The sequence below is a fragment of the Pochonia chlamydosporia genome, chromosome 4, assembly GCF_001653235.2.
Source record: "Pochonia chlamydosporia 170 chromosome 4, whole genome shotgun sequence".
NCBI lineage: Eukaryota > Fungi > Ascomycota > Sordariomycetes > Hypocreales > Clavicipitaceae > Pochonia > Pochonia chlamydosporia.
This window is the reverse complement of record NC_035793.1, coordinates 2876800-2900769: the sequence shown is the minus strand read 5'-3', so window position 1 is coordinate 2900769 and position 23970 is coordinate 2876800. Positions and strand designations below refer to the sequence as shown.

General features: G+C 50.7%; 10 protein-coding genes across 10 annotated transcripts; 4 read left to right on the top strand and 6 right to left on the bottom strand.

The window, feature by feature from the left end:
* VFPPC_08293 (hypothetical protein) lies at positions 1-1651 on the top strand (the record flags this gene model as incomplete). The annotated part of the gene is made up of 3 exons (XM_018287024.1): positions 1-36; positions 123-632; positions 689-1651. The coding sequence occupies 3 exons, from the start codon at positions 1-3 to the stop codon at positions 1649-1651; spliced, it is 1509 nt and encodes a 502-aa protein (XP_018143863.1).
* Positions 1652-1965: 314 nt separating this feature from the next.
* On the bottom strand, positions 1966-2748 carry VFPPC_08292 (Zinc finger CCCH type domain-containing protein; the record flags this gene model as incomplete). Its single annotated transcript, XM_018287023.1, has 1 exon — positions 1966-2748. One exon carries the CDS (start codon positions 2746-2748, stop codon positions 1966-1968), a length of 783 nt encoding a protein of 260 aa, XP_018143862.1.
* Positions 2749-3457: 709 nt separating this feature from the next.
* On the bottom strand, positions 3458-4859 carry VFPPC_08291 (methyltransferase LaeA-like; the record flags this gene model as incomplete). Its single annotated transcript, XM_018287022.1, has 5 exons — positions 3458-3920; positions 3980-4184; positions 4253-4270; positions 4339-4408; positions 4500-4859. 5 exons carry the CDS (start codon positions 4857-4859, stop codon positions 3458-3460), a joined length of 1116 nt encoding a protein of 371 aa, XP_018143861.1.
* A 4982-nt stretch (positions 4860-9841) lies between these two features.
* VFPPC_08290 (chitinase) lies at positions 9842-11140 on the top strand (the record flags this gene model as incomplete). The annotated part of the gene is made up of 4 exons (XM_022428603.1): positions 9842-10030; positions 10094-10325; positions 10401-10969; positions 11051-11140. The coding sequence occupies 4 exons, from the start codon at positions 9842-9844 to the stop codon at positions 11138-11140; spliced, it is 1080 nt and encodes a 359-aa protein (XP_022284401.1).
* A 1447-nt stretch (positions 11141-12587) lies between these two features.
* Positions 12588-13295, top strand: VFPPC_14378 (hypothetical protein; the record flags this gene model as incomplete). Its single annotated transcript, XM_018292147.1, has 1 exon — positions 12588-13295. The coding sequence occupies one exon, from the start codon at positions 12588-12590 to the stop codon at positions 13293-13295; it is 708 nt and encodes a 235-aa protein (XP_018143859.1).
* Positions 13296-14207: 912 nt separating this feature from the next.
* Positions 14208-15266, bottom strand: VFPPC_08289 (t-SNARE protein; the record flags this gene model as incomplete). The annotated part of the gene is made up of 1 exon (XM_018287020.1): positions 14208-15266. The coding sequence occupies one exon, from the start codon at positions 15264-15266 to the stop codon at positions 14208-14210; it is 1059 nt and encodes a 352-aa protein (XP_018143858.1).
* Positions 15267-18124: 2858 nt separating this feature from the next.
* VFPPC_08288 (hypothetical protein) lies at positions 18125-19158 on the bottom strand (the record flags this gene model as incomplete). The annotated part of the gene is made up of 2 exons (XM_018287019.1): positions 18125-18944; positions 19007-19158. 2 exons carry the CDS (start codon positions 19156-19158, stop codon positions 18125-18127), a joined length of 972 nt encoding a protein of 323 aa, XP_018143857.1.
* Positions 19159-20067: 909 nt separating this feature from the next.
* On the bottom strand, positions 20068-20385 carry VFPPC_17829 (hypothetical protein; the record flags this gene model as incomplete). The annotated part of the gene is made up of 1 exon (XM_022429507.1): positions 20068-20385. One exon carries the CDS (start codon positions 20383-20385, stop codon positions 20068-20070), a length of 318 nt encoding a protein of 105 aa, XP_022285439.1.
* A 63-nt stretch (positions 20386-20448) lies between these two features.
* On the bottom strand, positions 20449-20760 carry VFPPC_17830 (hypothetical protein; the record flags this gene model as incomplete). The annotated part of the gene is made up of 1 exon (XM_022429508.1): positions 20449-20760. The coding sequence occupies one exon, from the start codon at positions 20758-20760 to the stop codon at positions 20449-20451; it is 312 nt and encodes a 103-aa protein (XP_022285438.1).
* A 964-nt stretch (positions 20761-21724) lies between these two features.
* VFPPC_16065 (hypothetical protein) lies at positions 21725-22237 on the top strand (the record flags this gene model as incomplete). Its single annotated transcript, XM_018293818.1, has 1 exon — positions 21725-22237. The coding sequence occupies one exon, from the start codon at positions 21725-21727 to the stop codon at positions 22235-22237; it is 513 nt and encodes a 170-aa protein (XP_018143856.1).
* Between the last annotated feature and the right edge of the window lie 1733 nt (positions 22238-23970).

Here is a 23970-nt window from a genome sequence, read left to right as displayed (position 1 = left end):
ATGTCTGCAGACGACCAGCAGTTTCTAGACGTTGTGGTAAGCTTATTCAACTAATCTAGTGTCAGATTCATTATTTTCCGCTTCTTCCGTAGCTAACTGAAGCTCTTCTCCCCGTCTACCAGCTCTCGCACATCCCACCTCAGCTGAAGCAGTACTCCAACGATGTCGCCGACTATATAGACCACAACGTCGACCGGGCTGCCGGGGTCGTACGCGAGACACTTTCACAAGTAAAATGGCTGCCGGATTCCATGAAGCCCATCCCTCCGGCGAGGCCAGCCGTCGCCATCGTGTCAATGAGTCGCTTTGAAAGAGTTCAGGATTGGGTATCGCGGCACAAGATCCTGACGGCTGTTGTCGTCGTCACTTGTGGCACGGTTATATTCAAGGGCTATCAGACGAGCAGATCGATGAGGAAAACGAGACGAGCGAAGCGGGCGAGAAACGGCGGTCGAACAGAGGTGGTGGTTATTGCTGGTTCACCAAACCTACCCCTAACCAAGTCTCTGTCTCTTGATATGGAGCGACGGGGATTCATCGTGTACATTGTATGCAATGCTACCGAGGAGGAAAACATGGTGCACTCATTATCTAGACCAGACATTCGACCGCTTAGCATCGACACCACCGATGTAAGTATCATTCTCTATAGTGCCAGCCAAGCACACTGGTTAATGAACATCCCTAGCCTCCTCAAGCTGGCGCCGCTATCGAACGTTTCGCCGGCTACTTACAAGCTCCCCAAGCGCCCGGGCCGCACATCAAACCAAACTCGTTAACGCTCAAATCCGTAATCCTAATCCCCAGCCTACACTACCAAACGTCACCCATAGCGACGATACCACCGTCGAGCTTCGCCAACCTATTCAACACGCATCTGCTCCAGCCGATTCTCACAATCCAAGCCTTCTTGCCACTACTGACATCACGTCTGCAACCTATTGGCGAGAAATGGATCCCGCCCAAGGTCCTCGTCTTCACACCCTCCATCATCTCCTCCATCAACCCGCCTTTCCACGCCCCCGAAGCCACGGTATGCTCTGCTCTTTCAGCCTTCACCGAAGTCTTGACGGCTGAGCTTCGACCCCTTGATATCCCCGTTACGCACATGCAGCTTGGCACATTCGACTTCTCCGGCTTTGTGCCCTCGAGACCGGGCGTACCTCAACGAGGACTGGTGTCCGCTGGCAATCCTCAAGAGCCCCTGGTTTGGCCAGATGGCGCACGACACGTGTACGGGCGCAATTTCATCGCACAAACCAGCTCTGCCATTTCTGGAGGACGCATCCGCGGCTTGAAAGGCAGCTCGCTCCGGCGTCTGCACAACGCCGTCTTCGATGTCATGGATGGTTCTCTGACTGGCGACTCGGTTCGTGTCGGCCTTGGTTCCAGTGTATATGGCTTTGTTGGACGATGGGCTCCACGCGGTCTCGTTTCCTGGATCATGGGCATCCGGAAAGTAGACGAGTTATCAACATGGAAGACAAGTTCCTACGACGGCTCAGAGCGGGAGGAAAGCGAGGATGGCGAGGCGGCGACAACGTCTTCAAACGAGTTTGTTGCTGTTCCGTCGGAGCGCAACGTATGGAGCGCTGACGCTACGGAGAGCAGTCTCTGGGGCCATTCGGTGTCAGGATCTCCACGTGCATGATGTAGATATAGAACTGGGGGCTGCTATGATGCCAAATATCCTTGTATTTAATGACCACGCTCCTATTTATGCCGCAAAAGCATATAAATAAATACCAGACTCTTCTTTCACCCGTTGTCACAGTAAGCGTTGAAGTTGCCATAATGATTGGATTCATGTCCCTTTTGAAAACCTGGGTATCAAGGCGTGCCAAATATCTAAAGTACATACCGCTTCCTCCTCCCAATTATCCGCAACTGCAGATCATAACGTCAAAAGCGTTCAACATCTCCCAAACATCATCTCGTCCCAACTCATCCAAACGTACATGACAATCAATGCCCTCTCCCTCTAAATCTGCCACCCCTCCCACCTCTCCATTTCCCTCCGCCCCTATGCCTCCCGCCATGCCGTCCATCATCCCTCTCCCTATCCCTATCGCCGCGTCCCATCCCATCTCTCATCCTCTCCCCGCCATCCTCATCCCCCCTCATGCCACTATCCACATGCACATCCTCCTCCTCCTTCTTATCCACCTTGACAGTCGGCTTATCCAGATCCTTGCTCCATTTCGGATGCGCCGCCTTGCACTCCGGCCCGTCCGGACAAAACCCCGCCAGATAAAACGCGCACACCTTCCTCCTGACATGCTTCTTCGAACACAGCGGCCCCAGCGGACAGAAGCCCATGTCGTAGTGCGGACAGGGCGGCAGCCTCGACGACGGATCGACGTGCAGGTACAGGCACTCTTCTCCGTTGGAGCAGTACCCGTTTCGCATGAAGAAGTTGCACTCCGGCATCTTTCGTAGGTTGTACTCGTGCAGGAATTCGCAGTGCTCGCCCTTCTTGCAGAGCCCGCGCAGCCAGTGTTTGCATACGAGCGAGTTCAGGCCGCCGGTTGCTTGGGCCGTTTTGGCGTCCTGGACGTGTCGTTCTGTGCAGCGCGTGCCGTTGGGGCAGCTGCCTGACTGGTAGGCTTTGCATATGGGGCGGTCGAGCGGCAGGCCGACTTGGTATGTGGTTCGGAGGAAGGGCGAGAATCGGAAGTTGTAGTGCTGGGAGGAGTGGTTGAGGATGGAGGAGGCGGCGTTTGCGGAGGTTTTGGTTGCGGTCGCCATTGCGGCGGCTTGGAGTGCCTGAAGGCTTTGCCGTATGTTGTTCAAGTTGTAGTCGGTTATTTTTGCACGTCTATTCGAGTAAAAATTGCAGCTGGAGTGGGTTTGTTGTGCTAAACTGCGGGTTCCTTTGGTTGTGGAAAGTCGAAATGTCTTGCTGCTCCATCGAAGCTCCAAAGCTCTAGTTTGTGGTGTGGTGGGTGTCTGACCGAACCTGCTTTGTCATCTTCGCCCATACATGGACATAGAGCGTCTGTGGAATCAGGCTGGAAAGCCAACCACGGATAACAAAATGAACACAATAATCAGGTCAAAGCACATATCCGCAGTCACCATGGATTATTCTAGAGGGAATTGACGTGGCAGTCACTTTTCTTCATTATTTTGACTATGCCCTCCCCCAAAAAGAAAAAGTATCTTGTCCTCATTGCACCTTGGTTAATCAGCTCAATGCCCAACTCCTCAGACCCCATGCAAAGCGAATGAGATAAAACAAAGCAATCAAAATAGCCTTCTCAGATATAAAAGACAGAGTCCTCGGCATGAATATAAAGCCCAGCTTAAACAAAATTAACGAAAAAAAAATGGTGTTTTACACACTGAAAAACTCCTTTCCCAGGCGGCTGGGATATGACTTGCTCATTCCGTTGTCCCGGGATAGAGCATCAAATCAGAATACCTAATCCTCAATCTCGGTGTCCCAAAAATCTTCCTATGTCGAGTCGGGATTCTCCTTCTTCTGCCCATAGCAAATGACACATTTCATATAACGATGTATCCTTCTGTCGTTTAGGCTTCGTTTTACTTGTGTGACCAGGGCTCGTCGGTCTTCTGAAGGTATGCCCAGAGCAGCAAGTGGCTTCGCTGCAAGAGCGCCAAGTGAATCCAGTATCACTGCCCTCGTAAACATGCCGACAGTCTTTAAGTGCTTATCTCGTGGCCAGGCCGCAATGGGCACCTTCTTCGTTATAACGTGAATGTTTGTGAATCCGGCACCTACGAGGGTTTCCTCCAAATTAAGGGCTCTCAGAGGCTCGCCTCCAAATGTTCTGAGACCTTGTGTCGAGGCATCAAAAAATATCCGTAATGGATCTTCCTCACTCATGGTTCCGTCATCGCATAGTATTTGAGGAATAAACTCGTGGAATTCCACCCAGCCACCCTCTCGCACGTGCCTATCGAAAACAGTTAGCCCTTGCCTCACCCACTTGGTGTTTGCCAAAGGAGGTCATACGGATATGTTCTCTTCAACATTCTATCCAGATCTCGTAGCATGCCTGCCATACCACGAAAATGCACCAGGTCGAAATTAGACCCATGGAGCCAGTCGGGCTCCTCGCAATCGTCGACATACATCCGTACATTGACAGGTACCCATTTCGGCTGTATAGGAGATAAATCAGTCCCAACCACACTGGCACTCGGGTATTGGTCGGCGACTAAAATGAGTTAGCAATTGGATTGCCCTTGATGCCAAAGTACGCAGAGGGTCTCGCTGCAGCGTTACCATCAATGGCCCATGTTCCTATTGAGACAGCAGTTAGCATTGTCGTCGCTCATGCTGGTATTCATCACTGGGGAGTATTAACATACCAGTTCCAGTTCCAATGTCAATAATCTTTTGCGGATGTTTGCCAATGTCGGAATAAAAGAGTCGTCCGCCCTTGTGATCAGTTAGTATTCAAGATGCCCGCGTCCGTCAAGCGCGGATGCGCCTCCAATGCAACACTGGCCACAATGATCAAGGCGCATACAGTAAGTTCTAGCATCAAAGCATGATTTGTTTCCTCCCTCCGTTGCTCCAAATCATCATTGGGTAATGGGTAGCGTCCCTTATGGAACCCATGGTATCGTCGACCATGTGCCACCTCGTCCTCGTAGGCGCTTGGAGTGACAGAGGTCGAGCATCCGCAGGAAATTTCCGAGTTCACCCCGTCACCATCGCCGATGCCATCGCCGTCGAGAGAAAACTGCTCGAAATCGTCGTCGGCGTCGTGTCCGAATTCGCTCGGAGACGTAGCTGTGTCAAGGTCGGGCGACGTCGATATTACCGAGTAGATGCTATCGTCATCGGCGTCGCCGATCTCGTACTCAGGCAGGATTAAGAGAGACATTGGACAGCCGAAATGGCGACAGAAATCGCCATGGCATGGCGGTTGGTAAAGACAAAAGTTGCTGCTTGGTCAGTCGAGACGACGTGCGTGTTTATGAGCTGGGGCAGAACGAAGAGTGGGACGGCCCTCGTGGCTCCCGGGCTCCATACAGAGTTGGATGGAGCACGGCTGTTCCAGTGTTCCAGTCCAAGTGCGGGCTGGAAAGTGGAAAGTACCCGTGTGGTGCCTCGACAAGGAGAGAGTACCTACTAGTACAGTCCAGTGTAATGTGCTGACTGACTGTCTGGCGCAGCAGAGGGCGGTGCGGGCGGAGACAACGCAGTGCAGGCTTGAGCAGGAGAGATGTGACGAGAATTGATTGGTCCTGCGCCTCCTCTACCAGCCTGGTCTGAACCCTGCCGCCTGCTCACCTGCACAGTTGGGCATGCTTGTGCGCAGGTCCCCATCCCATCAAATCCCATCAAATCCCATCCCATCACATCACATCCAGATTGAGAGTGACTGACTAACTGACTGACAGGAGAGACGTCAAGCCTGATGCAGTCCAGCCAGTTATCCGTCGAAGCACTCATTCCCTCAATGCCGCGGGAGACAAACTAGCATAAGTCACAATTTACCTCGCATACCTAGGTACATATTCTTCGAGTACAAACTACGCTATCCAGGATTCGGTTCTTGCAATTACTCAAAGTACGGAGTATGCCGTCTCGTGCTCCAACACACACACCGACACCAAACCTCGAAGTGCCAGGACAACCACCAACATACCAGCTAACAGACCAATTGATACTGGGCATCCGTTCTCTGAACGAGGAATGAGGGAACGAACCTTCAACTTGACTGTCAGTTGGGACAAGGGGCAGTCGCTGGTCCGAATGCAGGGATTGTTGATGGCGACCGCCACACACCTCCCCTCCCTTCGGCATGTCCCAGCCTTTTGCATCCAAATATTTGATCAGTTGCGTTTGCCTGGCTTGATTTGCGTGGGTGCTTAGCAAAGTACCTTCAACCAACAGTCAAAGGTGCATTTGAACCATGTAGCCAAGCTCCTGTCACGAAACCGCCATGCGGAGACTTTTGATTTGGGATATTGACTGTGAGGCACAAAGGTTTATTTGTAGACCGTGGTCCATCGACTTGTCCCCATCGACTTCATTGGGAAACGACTCCTTCCTTGCTCATAAATCGTGCTCCTATGAGTTCTACCAGTTTTCTACACCTAGCGGCCCCTTTCAATTCGGTCAAGCCGTTAGTTTGCGTAAACTGCCAGGATTTCCCACCCCGCAGTTTGGAATGGTTGCATCAAAGTACGGAGTACTGCTGGACCGAGTACACACACCAGAGTTGTTAGACACATTGGACGAATTTTTCTCGTTCACGGACTGGTTCTGAAGCCGCAGTACACACCCATTAGCCGAGTTTCCCTGCTGATAACCACGTGGCTGTCCACCCACACCGATGGCGGACAGATTTCCTCTCAATCCAGGGTAGTTGTTCTTGTATCAAGCAGATGTGGTGAGACTTCTTGTATCCAACAGCTATTGAGCTTAATCTATGACAAAGTCGTCGAGGGATCTTGTAGATAAAAGACAGGGTCTATTAGAGCAGACAACCACTGTCTTGTGACAATACTGGCGTTAATGACGAAATTGGACTGCCGACTGGCTGCTGAGGTCGCTGCTAAAGGCCTTGCACTTGCCAATCCTCTGAGTTTTATTTCTCACAATGCAGGCTTGCGTTGGTGTACGCACAAACCTACTTGAGCACTCGACAGATAGGATTTGGTGCATAATTGACCAACCAACCAGCTTCTGGTGGGAGCTTTGACACTGGCGAGCACCAAGGTCGGTATAGGATTGCTTACTGCCCAATGCCCGCAGATGGTGTGGAACAATGACACGGGCATGTCTTTCGAGAAGACTATACGCGAACGTCGCCGCTGGTCATTAATACTGACATGTTAGGCTGCTCAGCTGCACAGTGCCACACAATCAGTACATGTAATCGATCGAGTTCGACGACTGTATCACTATCAACTAATTACCGTTACTGGATGACCAAAGCGCCATCTTCAGATATGGACGTCGCCTGAATTTATTGTGCATATAACCGCCACTGTAAAGGAATCGTAGTTACGTCCGTAAGGAGCCCGAAATCATCCCAGCCAGATTCCATTGGTCTCAGAGAATAATCCTTTATCCAGTGTGTGAATGAAGTGCCGCGAAACCCAGGGAGTATTCGATCGATAGAGATTCTCCCCGAGCTACATAACTATATGTCGCATTTATGGAGAGAAGTACGAGTCTTATCTAAATTGAATCAGTTTATTGTATGGTCTAGAGTGCCTGGACGCCACTAACGGCCTCTTTTTTGCCTGTTTGTCAAGCTTGTCAGACAGCCGCGCTGCACAATCAACTCGACGTGGTATCTGCCCGGCTAGCTTAAAATCAAATCTGTTTATGTTTTTTGCTCTCGGCTTCACGTCAACATATTGTAGGCTTATCTCGGAGTGGTCCGGGTTGTCGGGAATATCTAGAATAAATTAGATGAAAACGGAAATTGTTTATGCGAGAAGTCTCTTGCACAATGATTGGGATGCTGCCAGAGAAAACACAAATACAGGATGAATCGCCTGAGCAAGAGTTTTGGCCAAGTCAATTGTGATTGGTACAACAAATTTGGAAGGAGCCATGCAGCAAGCGAGGACTTTACGTGGCCATCGAACGGAGTCGAGATGTGAAGGAGCGGCTGTTTGTGTCTGATCAAGACTAAGTGCACGTGTTCCCAGATGCCGTCGAAAACATGACCAACCGGCTTCATTTCCACGAACAGCGGTCCGAATCATCACCGACATGGCAGCTTATAATTACTCCAACATCGACCCAAGTGGTCATTGTCCGCTCCATCAAATGGCACCGTGGCTGCTTTGCCGACAAGCGTTGAACTGAAAGTGGCACCGCAACACGACGTCAAGGCAGAGCGCAATCCAGACTCTTGCAAGGCCATGATCCAATGACTCTCGCCTGCTGCTGCAACCGCATCTGTTATAAAACAAACCGAGCAATATGCAAGTGCTCCAGTGCATGCGATCAACCCCCCTGGCTCCCTGACTCAAACGGATGTAAAGCTAATTGGATACCCATCCAGCCTGAGCGGAGCCGCAGGTTGAACATCACCACCACCAACCCATTCAGCTCTATCCACGTCAATCTGTCTATATACGGAGTAAATAACACGCAGACTGGTCGTCAGCCATGTCCTATCATATCATATCCGAGATACCGTGGCCCACACAGCATACTTTAGTCTCCAGCACGACGAGTGCCATCCGCACACTACGAGTCCCTCACATGCCTTTACTCCCTGGTTACAAAGTCTTGCTCCAGACACTGAGGACATATGACCAGGCCGGTTCTATGACGTCCTCTTTCCTTTTCTTTGATGCTTTTCTTTGATTCAGCGGAAAGGACGGAGGGATCCTCCCTAAGCAATACATTACATCTGGACCCTTCGCATTGCTACCATTATGTCTCACTCTTCTCCTCACATGTCGCCAATTAGAGACAGTGCCGATTTCTGGTGCTGTGCTCAACACATGCCATATCTTGGAGGCAGGTGGGCGGGCAATGTTGCAGTAGTCTGGTCTAATTACTGTATGCCATTGTGCTGTTCTGCTTCACACTCGCCTAAACTGGAGCCTGGAGAAGGATCTAGCCCTCTACAATTGGATCTTTCCGAGTCCACATATTCACGCTCCACCGCCTCGAACTGTCTACACGAGTCCGACTTCCACGACAGCATGTCATCAGCCAAGTCCTACTAAGAGCCATGCCCGCAAACTCCCGGTACTGCGAAAGTGGCGTCATTGGCCGTCACCAGCGCCCTGGTTTCACCATACTGGAAACTGCCATCTTAGGCTTCGGAGTAACAACAGTCTACGCCCTGTGGCCCTCAAACCATCTGTTGCATTTCAAGGTTCCCAGCCGTATAATCTGCAAAGTGGCGGGAGTTACCCCATCCAACCAAACCCATCAATGCCAGGTCTAGAAGGCGAATGCGCAAACCAGAGGCGTCAGGGCGATACACGCCGCCGTTAGATCGAAAAGCCTAAACTGGCAATTTTGATTTCAGTGGTGGCCTCCTAGTAGGCACGACCCAATTTGGCCGTTGATGTAGCTAAAAGGGCGGTCGACAACTCGAAACAAGGATCTTCTGTCATGAAGCTTCTCTGCGGCTATCTCCCCTCGTGTCTTGGCTCCCTCCGTAGCTGTCTCGTGGACAGGCTTCCTACTATCTGGATACTCCGTACATTCTTGGTTACCCCCGATATGTGTGCCATCCGAGCCTGGCCAGGTTCGGTCCCCAATGTCGCATGCCAAAGTTGTCATGGGTGTGGATTCATCAAACGAGTCGACTGCATCTGATATCACGCTTCTGTCTCCAAACCTCTGGGTTCGTCTTTCCGTCCACTGAGGGCCCTCAAACCCCGCGCAATTATGTCATGCATCATGGCTTGCTGCTTCTTGGGCTTCCGGAGACCCTCTTTGGCAAATTTGGACTTGTGGCATCCCAATTCAAAATTCCCACCAGCGTATCGTCTCCACATGCCCCATGAGTTGTCTGCTTAGGCCCATCATTCCTTCACCGTCTGGTGCTGCTGTGTCAGAGTCTGTATAAGTAACAGCAGTTGGGCTATCCAGCCAAGTCCTGACATGGCTCCGACACATAGAGAGGTCATCGGTCCGGGCACCCTTGATGCCTGACTCGCTTGATCTGTGCTCCAAGGTGATTATTGTCACCTTGACTGGCACATATCTTAACCGTAGTCCCGGACTCAACATGTTGGTATACATCAAGTTTTACTTTCTTTGCCTAAACTAACCGGGCTATGGTTGTCGGTTCAATACCTTGCGCGCCGGTTCTTCGCTCTTTCACTACTGGTGGTAGAGTTGTGCAACATTCCTTTTCTTTTTTTCTACGTCATGACCTCCCACTCTGGTTCGCGAACATCGCGGATGGCCAGCAGCGTTGCGAGAGTAATGTATACCAACGCAGTTTACTTCCCGAACAACCGAGTTTACCAAGGGGATAGTCCGGCCATGCTGAATTACAGCTGTGTCAACCGCGTCTACTACGCCTACGCAAGCATTGGGCCGGATGGCGGTGTGTTTGTATGTCAACCCCTGTATTACATCACGAGTTGTTTACACTGACTCAGGTGCGCCATGGCTCAGTTGAGCGATGAGTGGGCTGATGCCAGAGCACCAGTTGACGGAGTTCAAGGTGCTCTAGGATCTTTGATGCATCTCAAGCAACAACACCCTCACCTACAAGTGGTTTTGTCGATTGGGGGGCCGGCCTGCTCTGAAGTCTTCCCCGTCGTTGCTGGCAACACCAATCTACGAGATAACTTTGCTCGTTCCGCCTTAGGGCTGGTAGAGGCTTCTGGTCTTGACGGTATTGACGGTGCGTTGTAACCCAAGGATGTTCTTTCAACGTTTAAAAAGACTCTTGTACTGACGAGACTCTCCTGCCTCACAGTTTCGTGGGAGTATCCCTGCAATGCTGAGCAAGGTCACGATTTTGTAAACTTGTTGGCGACTATTCGATCACATTTGGCCGAAGATCGATATATTCTTACCGCAGCACTGCCAGCAACCAAAACCATACTGCAACTTATTGACTTCAAAGCGGCGGCGAACTACTTGGATTTTGTCAACCTGACTGCTTACGACTTCTTCGGTGTGTGGACACCAAAGAGTGGACACCATTCCCAACTATACGCAATGAACCGAGACGAAACCTCTGGCTCTTCGGGTGTAGCGCATTTGATGTCCCATGGATTTCCTTCGGGTGGTATTCTTCTAGGAATCCCCACTCACGGCCGCAGCTTTCTGCAGGCGACGGGGGCTGGACAGACGTTCAAGGGAGGCGGCGGCGATGAGGGAATATATGAGTATAGCCAGTTACCCAGAAAGGGCTGTAAGGAGTCAGTCGACAAACGCCATATTTCAGCTCAATGTGTGGGTGGCGATGGTGGTTTCGTTACGTACGACAACCCAGATACAGTCAAGGCGAAAGCAGCATTTGCCAAGCAAAAAGGACTAGGTGTATGTATCCCGTGGATGGGGATCATTTGCGGACAGACGCAATAGGAAGAAGACTATTTTTCTAATAAGTGATATCTGCAGGGCTTATTTTACTGGAACGCACCAGCCGATTCTAAAGAAAAATCTAGAAGCCTAGTCGCGGCAGGGTTCCGTGAACTGCACACATCATGAGACAAACGACACATTTTCAAAGATTACACACATATTACGGCGCAAGGCGGTACATGTCTTGTTTTGCAGCATTACATCCTCCGGTTTAGATTCATGCGATCGAGGCTAGAAATTTCATCAGGCGGTTCAAGCTTTGCTTTTTAATCATCATTCCCTCTTGGTCACAGAACCTGAGGAAGAGAGGCGTTACTGAGATGTCCAGCATTGACAATTTTCTCTTTTATACTTTTATCTTCAGCATCATGAATTCGACCAAGTCCAAAGGAATCAAAGACTACAAAAGTGTTGTTTCGTAATTTACGGGCCATCCTTTAGTTCACGGCAAGGGGGTACGGCTCTCAAGATGGCATCAGGCCATAATTGACATTTCCTTGGGCAAAATGTTTAGGTGATTGTTACTGTAACTTCCGGAGTGGGTTGACGGATTGTCCGGTGCACAGGGCAGGTTGTCCTCCTCGTGGAGTCTGGTTTGCCTGGTGTGACCAGATACACGATCTGGTCGCTTGGTGGACAAACCAGCTGGGCACCGGAAGGACACTTCTTCTGGTGACATTGCTATATAAACGTGGATCCAGTCAGGGCGGGCTAGTGTCAAGCTTATGCAGAAGACTCGAAAGTTTTTACGAGGCGATGGCAAGACAATATATTGAGGACCTACCTATGTAGGTATATGGAGCGAAAAGCCGAATCCAGGCAGCAACAAGTCGATGAGGCGGGCGAAGAAGGAGGTTGAGCTTGGCGGCAGTGGCGCGACATGAGGAAATACCCATCACATCAGATAACCAAAATAAACGGCTGGACTGGCCATGGATGCTGATGTGCGTACCGGGTGCAATATCAACAACGGCAGTTATTGGCATGTGCATCTCATAACAGATCAAAACGATATTGGGCTCCGTGTTGTGCAAGGCTACGGCCATCAATGGCTTGGGGCCGTCAATAATATATACTTGAATGGTTTGGAGGCGTCCCAGTAGAGCTGGTTCAAAGCCCCTCCCCGCTCTCCATGTCCAGTCCCCGAAGCTCTCAACCAGAGCAGTGGCCGAAGCTCGGCGCTGACAAGATGTCAAGTGCCAATGCCTAAAATCTACACGCGGACAGCAGCACCAAGCGAGGGGACCCTGATGCCCGCGCACGTGTCGATAAGATAAGCCTCACTCATGTCTGGTGTGACGTCTGCGGGCACCTCGACAGCCTCATCTGCAATGGAGCTCCAGCTTGTCACAGCTGCACTCAATCCAGATTCTACCAACTCTGAAGGTTCACCCGCCGCAAACTATGTCGGCTAGGGTCGCGATCAAACCCTCGTTCTGCATGCCCGTATTAAACTTAATATGAACTAAGGCCACCTACCCCATTGCCCTAGCCTGTGCATATATCCTTCACCAGGTGCAGCGCTCTTCCATCTCGTCTCCAGTCCATCATCACCCATCTTCCTCAATTCACAATGTCGGACAAAGATCCCGAACCATCGCCACCCGCGCCCGACACGGCAGCCAGTCCATCTGCACTACCAGCAGATCCAGAAACACAATCACAGCACCAATCCGCCGAGTCAGCATCGCCCGCCTTCGAACCTCTCTTCACCCTCCTCACGAATGTCACCACCGGCGCGACAATACACCCCCACGTGCAATACCTCTTCTCCGACGACGACACCTCCGTCCTCTCCCAACCTAGCGATGATCCCGACCACCGCACACTGGTCGTCGACCTCGTCCCATCAGGAAACACATGGTCCATCCAATGGGCGTCCAGCCTCAACCCCGATTTCGCAATAACTAGCTCCCAGCTCGCTGTTCAGCGGAACGACGACCCCGAGGGCGACTCGTCCACGATGCTCCGACTAGAAGGCGTAGAACGGGAGCCGCTAGACCTCAGCGGTGGCAGCCGTCCCAACAGCCTGCCCAGTTCGGGGAGCGGCGCCATCGGCCGCGAAGACGTCGACTCACTAGCTAGGGAATTTAAGCGCCGTGCGGGCGTGTTGAAGAAAGTCGTGGGAGAGGGCGAGAAGAGAAGAGACGTCATCGCCAGACAGGGAAGTCAGGACGAGCCGGAGATGGAGACAGAATCGCCTGGTGACGCGGAATCTGCAAACCAAGTACCACCAGCAGCACCACCAGCAATAGGCTACGAAGATGAATTCCCGGGCTGAATGGGGTAAATTTATGCAGTCATTGCTGTCAACTTTAGCAAGCGCTTTTTCGGGGGTCTTCTCATCTAGTGTCGCTCGGAATGGATATGTCGAGTCCGGAAGGGTTACATGGATCTAGAATTTGCATTTCTGGCGTTTAGGTAAAGAAGGGAAGATATGGCGTATTCGGTTTGATATCAACTTGAGCGTGTCCAATATATAAATGCTACTTTACGTTTATGCAAATTGAGATCTGATTATTACTGTATATGTATTCACCAACACCTAAATAAAAGGAGAAGACACTCCTAAGCAACAAAATAAAACAAGCAATCGTCCCTCTCCAAGATGACCACAAGGAGATCCTGGCACAAGACTACACAAGAGCAATCTATCATCCAACCTAGACCAGCTAGAGATCAGCTGCGGCTGCATATGAGGCCATTAAAACATAGCCCGCTGAAAGGCACATACAACAAATAAAATGCCAATCATCCAAGGACGCAGTCTTTCTTTGGCACATCTGGCAACGCCGTGCCCAAATATGTCGGCCTCCACTAGCTTCTGTTCTTTTGCCATGTCTCATCCCAATAATGGCAAATCAAATGCTCTGAACCGGCACACGAGAGAAAAACAAACAACCACGCGTACGCAGGTTGCGGTCAATGCTTGCGGAGTATGTCGGTGCCGACTTTTATACAGTGTAATACGAAAATGAAAATGGAAATTACTTATTCCCCGCTGAGGTGTCCCGGCCCAAATCAAACAACTAAAACAAGCAGTCAGAGTACGTGTCTGAATACGATGCAAGTTTTCTTTCCAAACAAGTCGTACCAGTTGTGCTCCAGACGAGGCCAGCTCTGCCTCCCGTATTTTCGCTCAACCACTCCATCGCAGGCGTCCCCACCACCAGAAGACCATCGTCCTTCAGATTTAGTTGTTGGGGAGCTGGGGGAAATGAATTCTTTCGCGGCTAATACGGAGCATTTGCTGAGCGAGCTCCTCGTCGATGGCAGCGCGAGGTTCCAACCGCTTTGCGTGTGGTGCCGCAACAGACATGAAGCGGGATGCAACGGCGCCGGTAAGATCCTCAATGGCACGCTTGCTGTTGTTCTTGTTGCCGCCGCCTGAAGTACCTCGAATGACGAAAATGTAGATCAAAACAATGATGATGACGACAATGATGATTGCCACTGTGAAATCGTCAATACGCATACTTTGTGAGAGATATGGGTCCGAGATGAATTGTTGCTTACCACAGATACCCAAGCAGATCCACTTCTTCTTTCTCGTCTTTCGAGCGGTGTTGACAGCAACACCGATTTCCTCCACGCCCTTGTCCAGGTTGTCATTGACGGCTTCAGTTTGTTCTTCAATCTTCATGACGACTTCGTCTTGCTTGTAAACCATGTCGGCCATGGTCTCCATAAGTTCCATAACTTCCTGGAGGTCTCTCTCTAGCTTCAGAAGGTCATCGTGTCGGGCTTGGACGTTGCGCAAAACATCCTGAGCAGCCCGTTGTCTGCCGCTCTGCTGCAATGCTTGCTGGAAAATTTGCATCTGCTGGCCCGACTGAGCTTCCTCAACAACCTGGGCGATTTCGCGCTCCGAAGCGTCAGGGCGAACGACTTCAAACTGCCGCCTTGCCTCGGCTCCTACAGCCTTACTGTAGTCGCTTTTAAACGTGTTGTATCTCGCCAAGGCAGCCTTGAGCTCCTTTTCAACCCTGTTCACTTGCACAACGTTCCTGTTCGTCGCAGAGGTCTGGGATTTGAGCTTGCCAAAGCGCTGGACTAGGGTTCTGTACATGGTCATGACCTCGGCTGACTTCCTTTGGAGGTCTGCTGATTCACCCCTAGCCAGGCTTTGAGCACCACTACTTTTCAGCTCATCGATTTGAGCGTTGAGTCTATTGATTTCTCCCTGGATGTTGCTAACTTCGTTGAGAACGGGGTCGCCGCCACCTCGGCCGCCTTGGGGAAGAGAAGACATCTCGTAGTTGGAGTCTAAAGGTTTGTTCCGGCAGCTTAGCGGTGAACTCGTCAAGCAATTGTAGGAGGGTGAGCATGTCTCTTCTCACCTTGATAATTGCCAGCCTGGCCATAACCAGACTGATATGGCTGGTTCTGGACGAACTCTCGGGGTTGCTGCCTTTGGTAATAATCTTGGTTGTTACCCAGCTGTTGGTAGTTGTTCTGTCTCGAGCCGTACCTGTTGCGACGCTCGTGTTAGTCCCAAGAAAGAAAGAAAACTCGACGGCAATGTTGAATATGACATGTCATGGGAGACAATCGTGCTCGGAAGACAAAGGCAGGCGAGAGCGGTTGAAACAAGCCGTGATAGTACTAACCCGTGCTGTTGGTCCATTGTTAGTCAAGATTTCGGCCAGCGAAAGATTTGGGAAAGCAGTGATTAGAAGATGGACAGAGTTTGGAGGGGTGCGATGGCATGTTAGGTCAAGAAAATGAACTGTGGCAGTCTCTGACTCGAGCTGGCAGATTCTTTGCGGTGGTACAACCGTGTCAAGCAGAGCAGGCACAAGTGCACAATGCACAAAGCACCGGGTACAGAGCAAAATCAGAGGGTTGAAACGCCAACAGAAAGCAAAGCAAAAGGTGAAACACTCACATTCATGGTGGATGTTGGGAGCGCACCTCGCTCTTGGCGTCAGAGTGTTTGTAGATGGGATGGAAGTGGGAAGTCGGCAGTCAGTCAGGCTGCTGTGATTCAAGATGGTCGAAGGGCCAACGACGTCGCGAGGTCAATTCTCCGGTGCAACGCGCTTGCCAGGTTGAATACGTGAGAATTGCTGGTCCGGATGAAAAAGATGGCGGTACAGAGTAAGGTCAAAGCTACAGGAGAAGCAGCAGCGACTGTCCACGTTTCGTTGTGTGTGATGGTAACTGAGGCTCGACTCGAAGGGGATTGATTGATGGGGATGGTGACGGAGACGGAGACCCAGTGCCAGGACATGAAGCAATCAAAAGGGGGACAAGGGCGACACACTGGGGGTCCACAGGGGACATCGAATGGAGACCAGGCTGGAGGAAGATGGGGCACTTGAGCACTTGAGGAACAGGGTCGGGCACTAGGGCGTCGATTGTTACACCAGAGGTGCCTGACTTGAATGACTAGTCCAGACTGGATTGACGCCTTCAAGTTTGTACAACAAAGGTCAGGTCTGGTCTGGCGAACGAACATGGTTCAACCAGTGAATGCCTCCAATTCCAGCCTGGCGCATCGTGTTGTGTGACTTGACCAGTCAGACAAAGCCAGCCAAAAAAAAAACCTTGCACCAGACAAGACGAGGCGAGGCGGTGCAGGGACTCGCCACCTGCTGTTTCCCTTCACTGTGCTTGCTGGCTCTTGCCTCTCGCCTCTTGCACTTGCCCCTTGCACTAAACTCACTAACCGCCTTGTTTGAGAGATCGGCAGCCAAACTTCTGGAGCACTTTGATTATAATTTTATCAAACCAAGCCTCTTCCAGAACGAACTATCCACCTCGCCCTCGACCTGAGCCTCACCACTACGAAGCCTGATGGTGATGCAACGAGAAGTATTCCATCAGCCAGCTTACGGAATAAGCGTCAGCAGATACAATACGATACCGCACTTTATGCTTGATTGTCAGCCCCCCGTCTTTTTTTGATTTTATTTTTCAACCACGACACCAGGTCTTCGTCAAGCTACACACAACATCTCCGAGGCCGTGCGCTCGACTCGTAACCGCCTTCTGTGACACCACCAGAATGTGCTTGACCATTGCCATACCGCTGTGGATTTCTGTTGTTCCCTGCAACTTGATGTGATGTCTGGTGTAGGTCAAACCAGCCAGCAACATCCATGACCTGGGCTGAGGCCTGCGAACCCTCATCAACCCTCAAAAGGCCTGCACCCCTTCCCCTGGTGGATCTGGAAGCCCCTGTCCGCCTTGTTCCTTAATCCACAGGCTGACTGGCAATCACTCAATGGCGCCAACAGGCGCCAAACACCTGGGTTTCATGTCCAACCATATGGTCGCGGATGTCTGGTAAAAGCAACTACTTCTGTAACTCCACCTTGGAGACGACATCGCGTCTGATAGAAACAAAGTGGAATCCGTGATGAGACTTGGATATCGATCTTGCCTGCTTCTACCAAGTACGTTCCTGGCTTGTGTGACACCTTCACCACCAAACAAAGAAGAACGACTGGGGGGCACGGTTCACACTGGTGGTGGTGCGTGGTGACTTTGTTGCAATCATTGATACATCCACCTCGAACAAGCCAACAGGCTGTTTTCGATATTGGCGCATTGCGGCTGACTGCACTTTTCCAACGCCGCGATGCCTTTTGAGCTCAGCTTGACTACGCCAATGCAAAGGTTGCAAAGCTATCGGCACCGATTGCATATACGATTCAAAATGAAGTCAGCCTCCGGACCACCACTGGTTCAATGTGAGTAGTATCCTGACCTGGGACGTTGTAAACTCGTGAGTCGGCAAGATTGAATTGAGGTCTGCGTTATGTTGTCCTGTGCTCCCCTGGAACGGGCCGGATAATGTCTCATCAGCTGTAAACCTCGGGTGTCACGCCTCGACCATCCGAGTTTCCAGAATGTGCTCATGTCAAACCGCACGAAGATCCCAGCACTCTTCGCGATGCGTCCTGCTGAGGTACCTCACCTCCTATCCATCAGGCCTCAAAAATACAGACAGTACTCCGTGGAGCAAAACATTTTATGCCTACTGGTTGATACGACACAACATCACATAGGGAAAGCCGGAAAACGATGCCAACATTCCGAGGAAATCTCTACCTTGGCCTGCCTACGTTCGATGATACCCCCTACTTACAACAGACGACTCTGTTACAAAATCGCATATGCCGAGACATAGCTTACACTAAAATCGCTTGGTTTCTCAACCAGATTGCTTCGTTGATATTGTGTGATCTGAAATCGACACCTCTTCTCATCAGCGACATCCTGGGCGAGAAACTCCAGTGCTGCCATAGCCACACCAATCGGGTGTCTTCCACACACTGTATTCTTGGTCAATTTGAGATTGTCCACAAAAGCATCGTGATGCCCACTCTTGACCGCATCCATGGCCGCTTCGTCGAGAAGCTTTATGGTTTCGTGGATCGGTGCTCCGGTAGGTGCTTTGTCGCCCCTACGGAGATTGATCAGCTGGGCCGGGTCATTCGCCGGCGAGTACACCATGTATTGGAAATGGGCACCCCAGTGGCAGAAATCAGAACTGATAATGAAGGCATTCTCTTCGTCCTTTAGGTAAGGTACCAAGACCTGGCCAACCGCTTTTTCTTCGTCCCGGTCATTATCGCCGATTAGAATCGGGACAACGGTAGGAAACTTGTCTGGTGATCCAAAGGTTTGCTCGCACCGTTTGTAAAGGTAGGGCAGGTGCATTTCCAGAGAATGCTCAGCTGAGTCTCGTGACTTGGGAATATCGTCCATTTGAGCTGCTTCCTTGACACGCTGAATAGTGTCCCTGTCGACGGTGAAGTTACCGAATGGCGTAGCATATTTATCGTAGGTTGTCACGGCACAACCGTCGAGATAATATGTGTGGGATGGACCTAGGATGAATACCCGCTTGGCTTTGGTGAGATCCAGGCATTTGTATGCCCATGATGCACATGGGCCGGAGAAGCTATATCCTGCGTGTCTGTACCCCAAAGTTAGTGGAACAAAACCTCTGAATTAGATATATGGCGATATGGGACGTACGGTGCAATGATAATTCTTGCTCCTGGGACAGGTAGTGATGAACCGTCGATGGTTTCTGGAACATCTGATAGGTATTCGTCGAGCTCGCTCCCCAGCTCATCTGGGGAGGCTACGTACCAGGATCCTGCTTTCCCGGCGTTTCGAACACTCATGTTGGTATGACGATAGATCGACGCGTTTACTAAGTTGTGTGGTGATTTTATAGATGAGGACGATGGCTGGAATGACAGCTTATGTGATTTGGGGTGAAGTGGCTATTGAATGCAGCTTGAGTGTTGATGAAATGGTCGACTTGGAGGGTGTCACTGCCCCGCCGAGAAGTTCTGCGGGGTATCATTGATCTCAGCCAGGAACAAGCAACATGCGTACTAGGCACAGCAATTAGTTCCAATGGTGCGGTCATTACAACAAACTTCCGTCCTTGATATGCATCATGTGTATGAATGCAGTTTAGATTTTGTCTATGATGCGTACCAGAGTGTTCTACGCGGGCTATGGAGGTCGTGATGGAGCATGCCATTCGAGTTCAGTATACACGCATGTATTTGTAGTGCTGCAGGTATTGGGCGCCTATCTCGCTTGGATATCAATACTTTGCAACACAAGTTCTAGTTCTTGGCCCGTGATGAAACGCCCACTGTAGAGATGCAATGGACTACACAATAAGATCAACTGTTTGCATGTGAATATATAGCTACAGCAAATGCAGAGCTCTGGAGATCAACAATACATAATCTGAGTCTCTCGGGTAGCCAGCTTCAAGTACATCCAAGGGTGGTAAGTATGCGAGAGTTTGGGCACCAGCTCAAACATGGGTTCGTGTGCGTTTCTGACAAAGATACTTTCGTGCAGCCTTGTGCTGCTCCCGTGACCGATATTGTTCAATATTCTTTTCCCCGCCACTGCTGCCAGTCCTTATGGAAGTTCGTGATGCATCACACCCCAGTCTTTGCCTGCCAAGGCACTCCTTGACAACCGAGTCCTGGTGTTTCGCAAGTTCATGTCTTTTCTTTGTTTGCTTTCGTTTTTCTCGGCTCCGTGCCTGTAAGGAGAACTGCCCGTCATTTGGTATCAACTTTCGCCGACATATCTGGTTGATCAAAGACACGCAAAGAGGTTGCACTTACAAGACCCATCCGGCAAGGATGATAGACTTGTACTTGAGCAGCGCATCGCCAATTAAATGAAATGAAAGCATGGACAAAAGGAAAAGTAAAATTAAGGCATCCACGGGTCCCCTGGACATGGTCGGCGCCTACGGCGTTGCTGTGCTCCCAAGGTATTCTTACCAACAGGAAGTGTGCCATTCCCAACGATGCATATGGAGGAGTGTTGTCGACATTGACACCGAAGCTACCTTCGCCTCTGTTGAAAATCATTGTGAAAGAGGAAGAAGCAAATATGTTCATATACGACGGTTCCTCACATACACACTGTAGATTTTAATGTTTGTTATGACGCAAGGAATGGCGGTATACGGTATGCTGAGTCGCCGACAAACACATTGACGACAGACACGGCAAGTTTTGTTCTATCAGCTGCTGTTGTAGCTCAGGAACAGATTGGTTGGAACGATATTTGCCCAGGACAAGCTTGGCAAGAAGTTGCGTACTGCTTCCCAAAGTCTCGGACTTTGATCGTCTATTCCAGCCAAGTCTATCACTATACAGTCTCCTAGGCAGCGGAACACCTTTGGGCTCGATAAGCGCTGTGATACGTTCAGTATTAATATGAGGGACCGCATCGTACATCATAAATTCCACGCCAGTCTGCACGAGAGTATCAAAGCACGGCAAACATGGTCGCAAAAATCACGCTACGTGCGCGGTCCAGCGTCTCGCTGAACTTTGTCTAGGGTATGCGAGATGAACAGGTATCATGGACGCATTGCCATCTACCAAACCCATCCGGTAGATGCCGTATCGGCGCCGGCCCGTGTCCCCGTCATCGCAAAGATTCTGACGCCTCGAGACATTTCTTTCGTCACCTTTTGTCGGGACACAAACGCGAACAACAGCCGAGTTCCATTGACACTGGACCCTTGTTGCAGTTGGATCTCCCGCAAAGAAGGGTCTTGTAAATAGCTTAAAGAAATATTCGGCTCGTTCGGATCTCACGGCGGCATGACCGAGGACATGGTCTGATGTGAAAGGACGAAGCTCGGCATGATATCCGCAAGCCCTATGGATGGAGGCACCTCTGGTGGCATTTGAATGGCTGCGGAAGGTCCGGAGTGGGAGCCGACTGTCGGAGGGCAGTTCAGAACCCTTGGGTTTCGGGGATAAAACTGGTTCCTAAGTAGAGGGCGAGATCATTATTATCCTCAGATTTGTACGGAGTAGCATTACCCAAGCTGAGTCAATTGGCCACAACTGAATCAATGCCCGATTCGTGTATTTGCAAACTCCCAACTTTCCTGGGAGTATCCGTAGGCGAGCAACCTGGGCAGAGATCCATCCTGCAAGGTGTAAATCAGGAAATCTAAGCTAAGCTGGTGGAGTCACCAGGGCATTTCAAGCCAAGTTCACCTCGACTTGCATAAACGACTCCACCAGTTGCGAAGATTTGCTGACCTTTCGCCCAATCATAATCGTCGGAGCTTTCAGTGCCAGGCTCTGATGTGACATCAGGGACATGGGTATCAGTCATTGACGTCGGTTGCTTTGGCATTGCATCCTGCCCAGCTATGGTGAAAATGGGCTTCGAAAATAGCATTTCATGGCCGAGGCGAACGAGAAATTGGCAAGTGCCCGAATGGTTCCTCGCCGATACAGATTGTTAGGCATCGAGCGTTTTGTCGCTTGTTTCTTTGATTGGGTTGGCTACTGGCTCTCGGGAGGCTCCTCTCATCAGTGCCTCGGATGGGTCAGTCTTGCTTCACGACCACATGCAGATCAACATTGCAAAGTCAGAGTGGCTTCCTTGCGGCTTCATTCGGCACTCACGGTGTCGCTCGGACGCGCAACGGAATTTTTGGCCATGAACTTGAACGCAGTTCCACGGTCGGCCTCGATGAGAGGCGTTGGCGCCACCAAAGCTTCGCTGTGGACTGTCTTCCGGGACGGCACACAACGGCAAGCTCACAACTCAAACGAGGTTTGTGGATGGCATGGAAATACCGGCAACGACGGATGGCCCGCTTATTTGATGTTCGCTCACGGTTTGGGATGTGTTCAACCCATCGCAACTCGCTCGGGTGGTGACACTAGATTTGTTTCCCTCTTTGTATAGCATGAAACCGAGTTTGTCCTGAATGGGCCGATCCAGGCTGTGTAAAAAAAAAAAACGTCGATTACGTAGGGTCGACGTGGTGTATGGGAACCAAGGAAATTGATATATGTGATGATGCAGCCCATGTTCAAGGGCAAGGTTATTTGCTGACGCATCTGACCGAAGAAAGCTGCGTGTGTGCCTGTGCCTAGTGTATGCATCTCGTTGGCGGAGGTTTTCCAACCAAGCCACTCACTCAGTCCAGGTACTTTGGCTCTTTTACGCCGATTTCTCTTTTTCTTTCCTGTTATCGTTTGCGCCGCTTTGACAATTGTGGTTGTTGCTGGGCAGTAAAAGCGAGTTATCCCAGGAGCATCTTGGCACGTCGTGTTCAACATCGTCTATCTGTTGTGGCACCAGAGACCCAATCAAGCAGCCAACTGTGGCGTATCCAATTTGGAGTGGAAAACAGTTCGAGCAGAGAGTTCGGGTAAGTCACCATTTTTGCCTTCTTTTTCTGCTGTTTCGTGACCCTGGTTGCTCAGTCGGGGATGGGCCTTGCACCTTGGCTTGGCTACCAATGTTCGTGTGGGAGGGAGACTTGTGTTGGCAACATTCAACGCAAATCCTTGGAACCGTTTCTCGTCGTCATGTTGCCTCCACTTGGCGGCAGAAAGAGTCAGTCCATGCCACGGCAATTGCGGAGCGCTAGCAGATGCATTCATGATTAGAGACAGTCAACAATCAACAGTGACGGCAGGATCAATTACTGACTGACTGCATCGAACCCCAGTTCCCTCCCCGGTCGGTTCTCCACGCTTGTCATCCAGATCCAAGTTTGTTCTCTCCATCATCGGTTCGATTGACGTATTCCCTCGTGTCTTCTGCAACTTGCACTCTTCAACCTGCTATTCAGCAACAAACGACGATACACGAAGCCGTTATTTTCTTCTGAATTTCGTTTTCTGTCTTGCGCCGGTCGCTTCAACGTTCAAAGTTAATCGGGGACTAAACATCTGCCACGTCCCCGCCGTTTGGTCTCAACTTTCCGTTTTCGCTAGAGTTTGCGAGTGGCAGCTTTAGTGCCTGTCTATCTGGTGCAACAGAAGGTCACTTTTTGTCACGGTCGTCACTTCCGTCACCAATCTGTGTCGTGTCGTGTCGCACCTGCCGCCTGCCCGCCCGCCCACTTGCCTGTGTCCAGGACAGAACACCAGGAAGGACCAGACCAGGCTATTGTCTCTACATTGATTGCATTGGATTGGCTCAGCTATCAAAAGAAATACTGTGAGTGTTAAACTACCCTTGAACTTTGAAGATACTCCTCGTGTTTTAATTGTATTTTATTTTGGCTTTGTGCATTTGCAGCCTTGGCCACACACTGCCCTCTCCACCTGTCCACTAGCTGTTAGACAGCTGTCTGCCCTTCGATCTCTTTGTCTGGGCGAAGTTCTCGTCATATTGCCTTCGTTTCCCTGCTTTCCGCAGCTGTTCCTTTGATTGCATCTTGACCCTCAATCTGCTCCCCCCTTACGGCGTGAGATTTGCCATTCGGCCAGTCACCGCGGGTCCCCGTGGGTTTGGGGATTGACCAGATCCCTCGGTGTCCATCAGTATTGTCACTGTCTCAGTTCTGGCGTCGAGTTCATGGGGCATCCGACTCAAGCACCAGCTCAATCCTGTGGTGCTCCTCAAGAAGATCTATAAACGAAACCACCACCAAAAACTCTATTTCTACCCTCATTCGCCGGTGC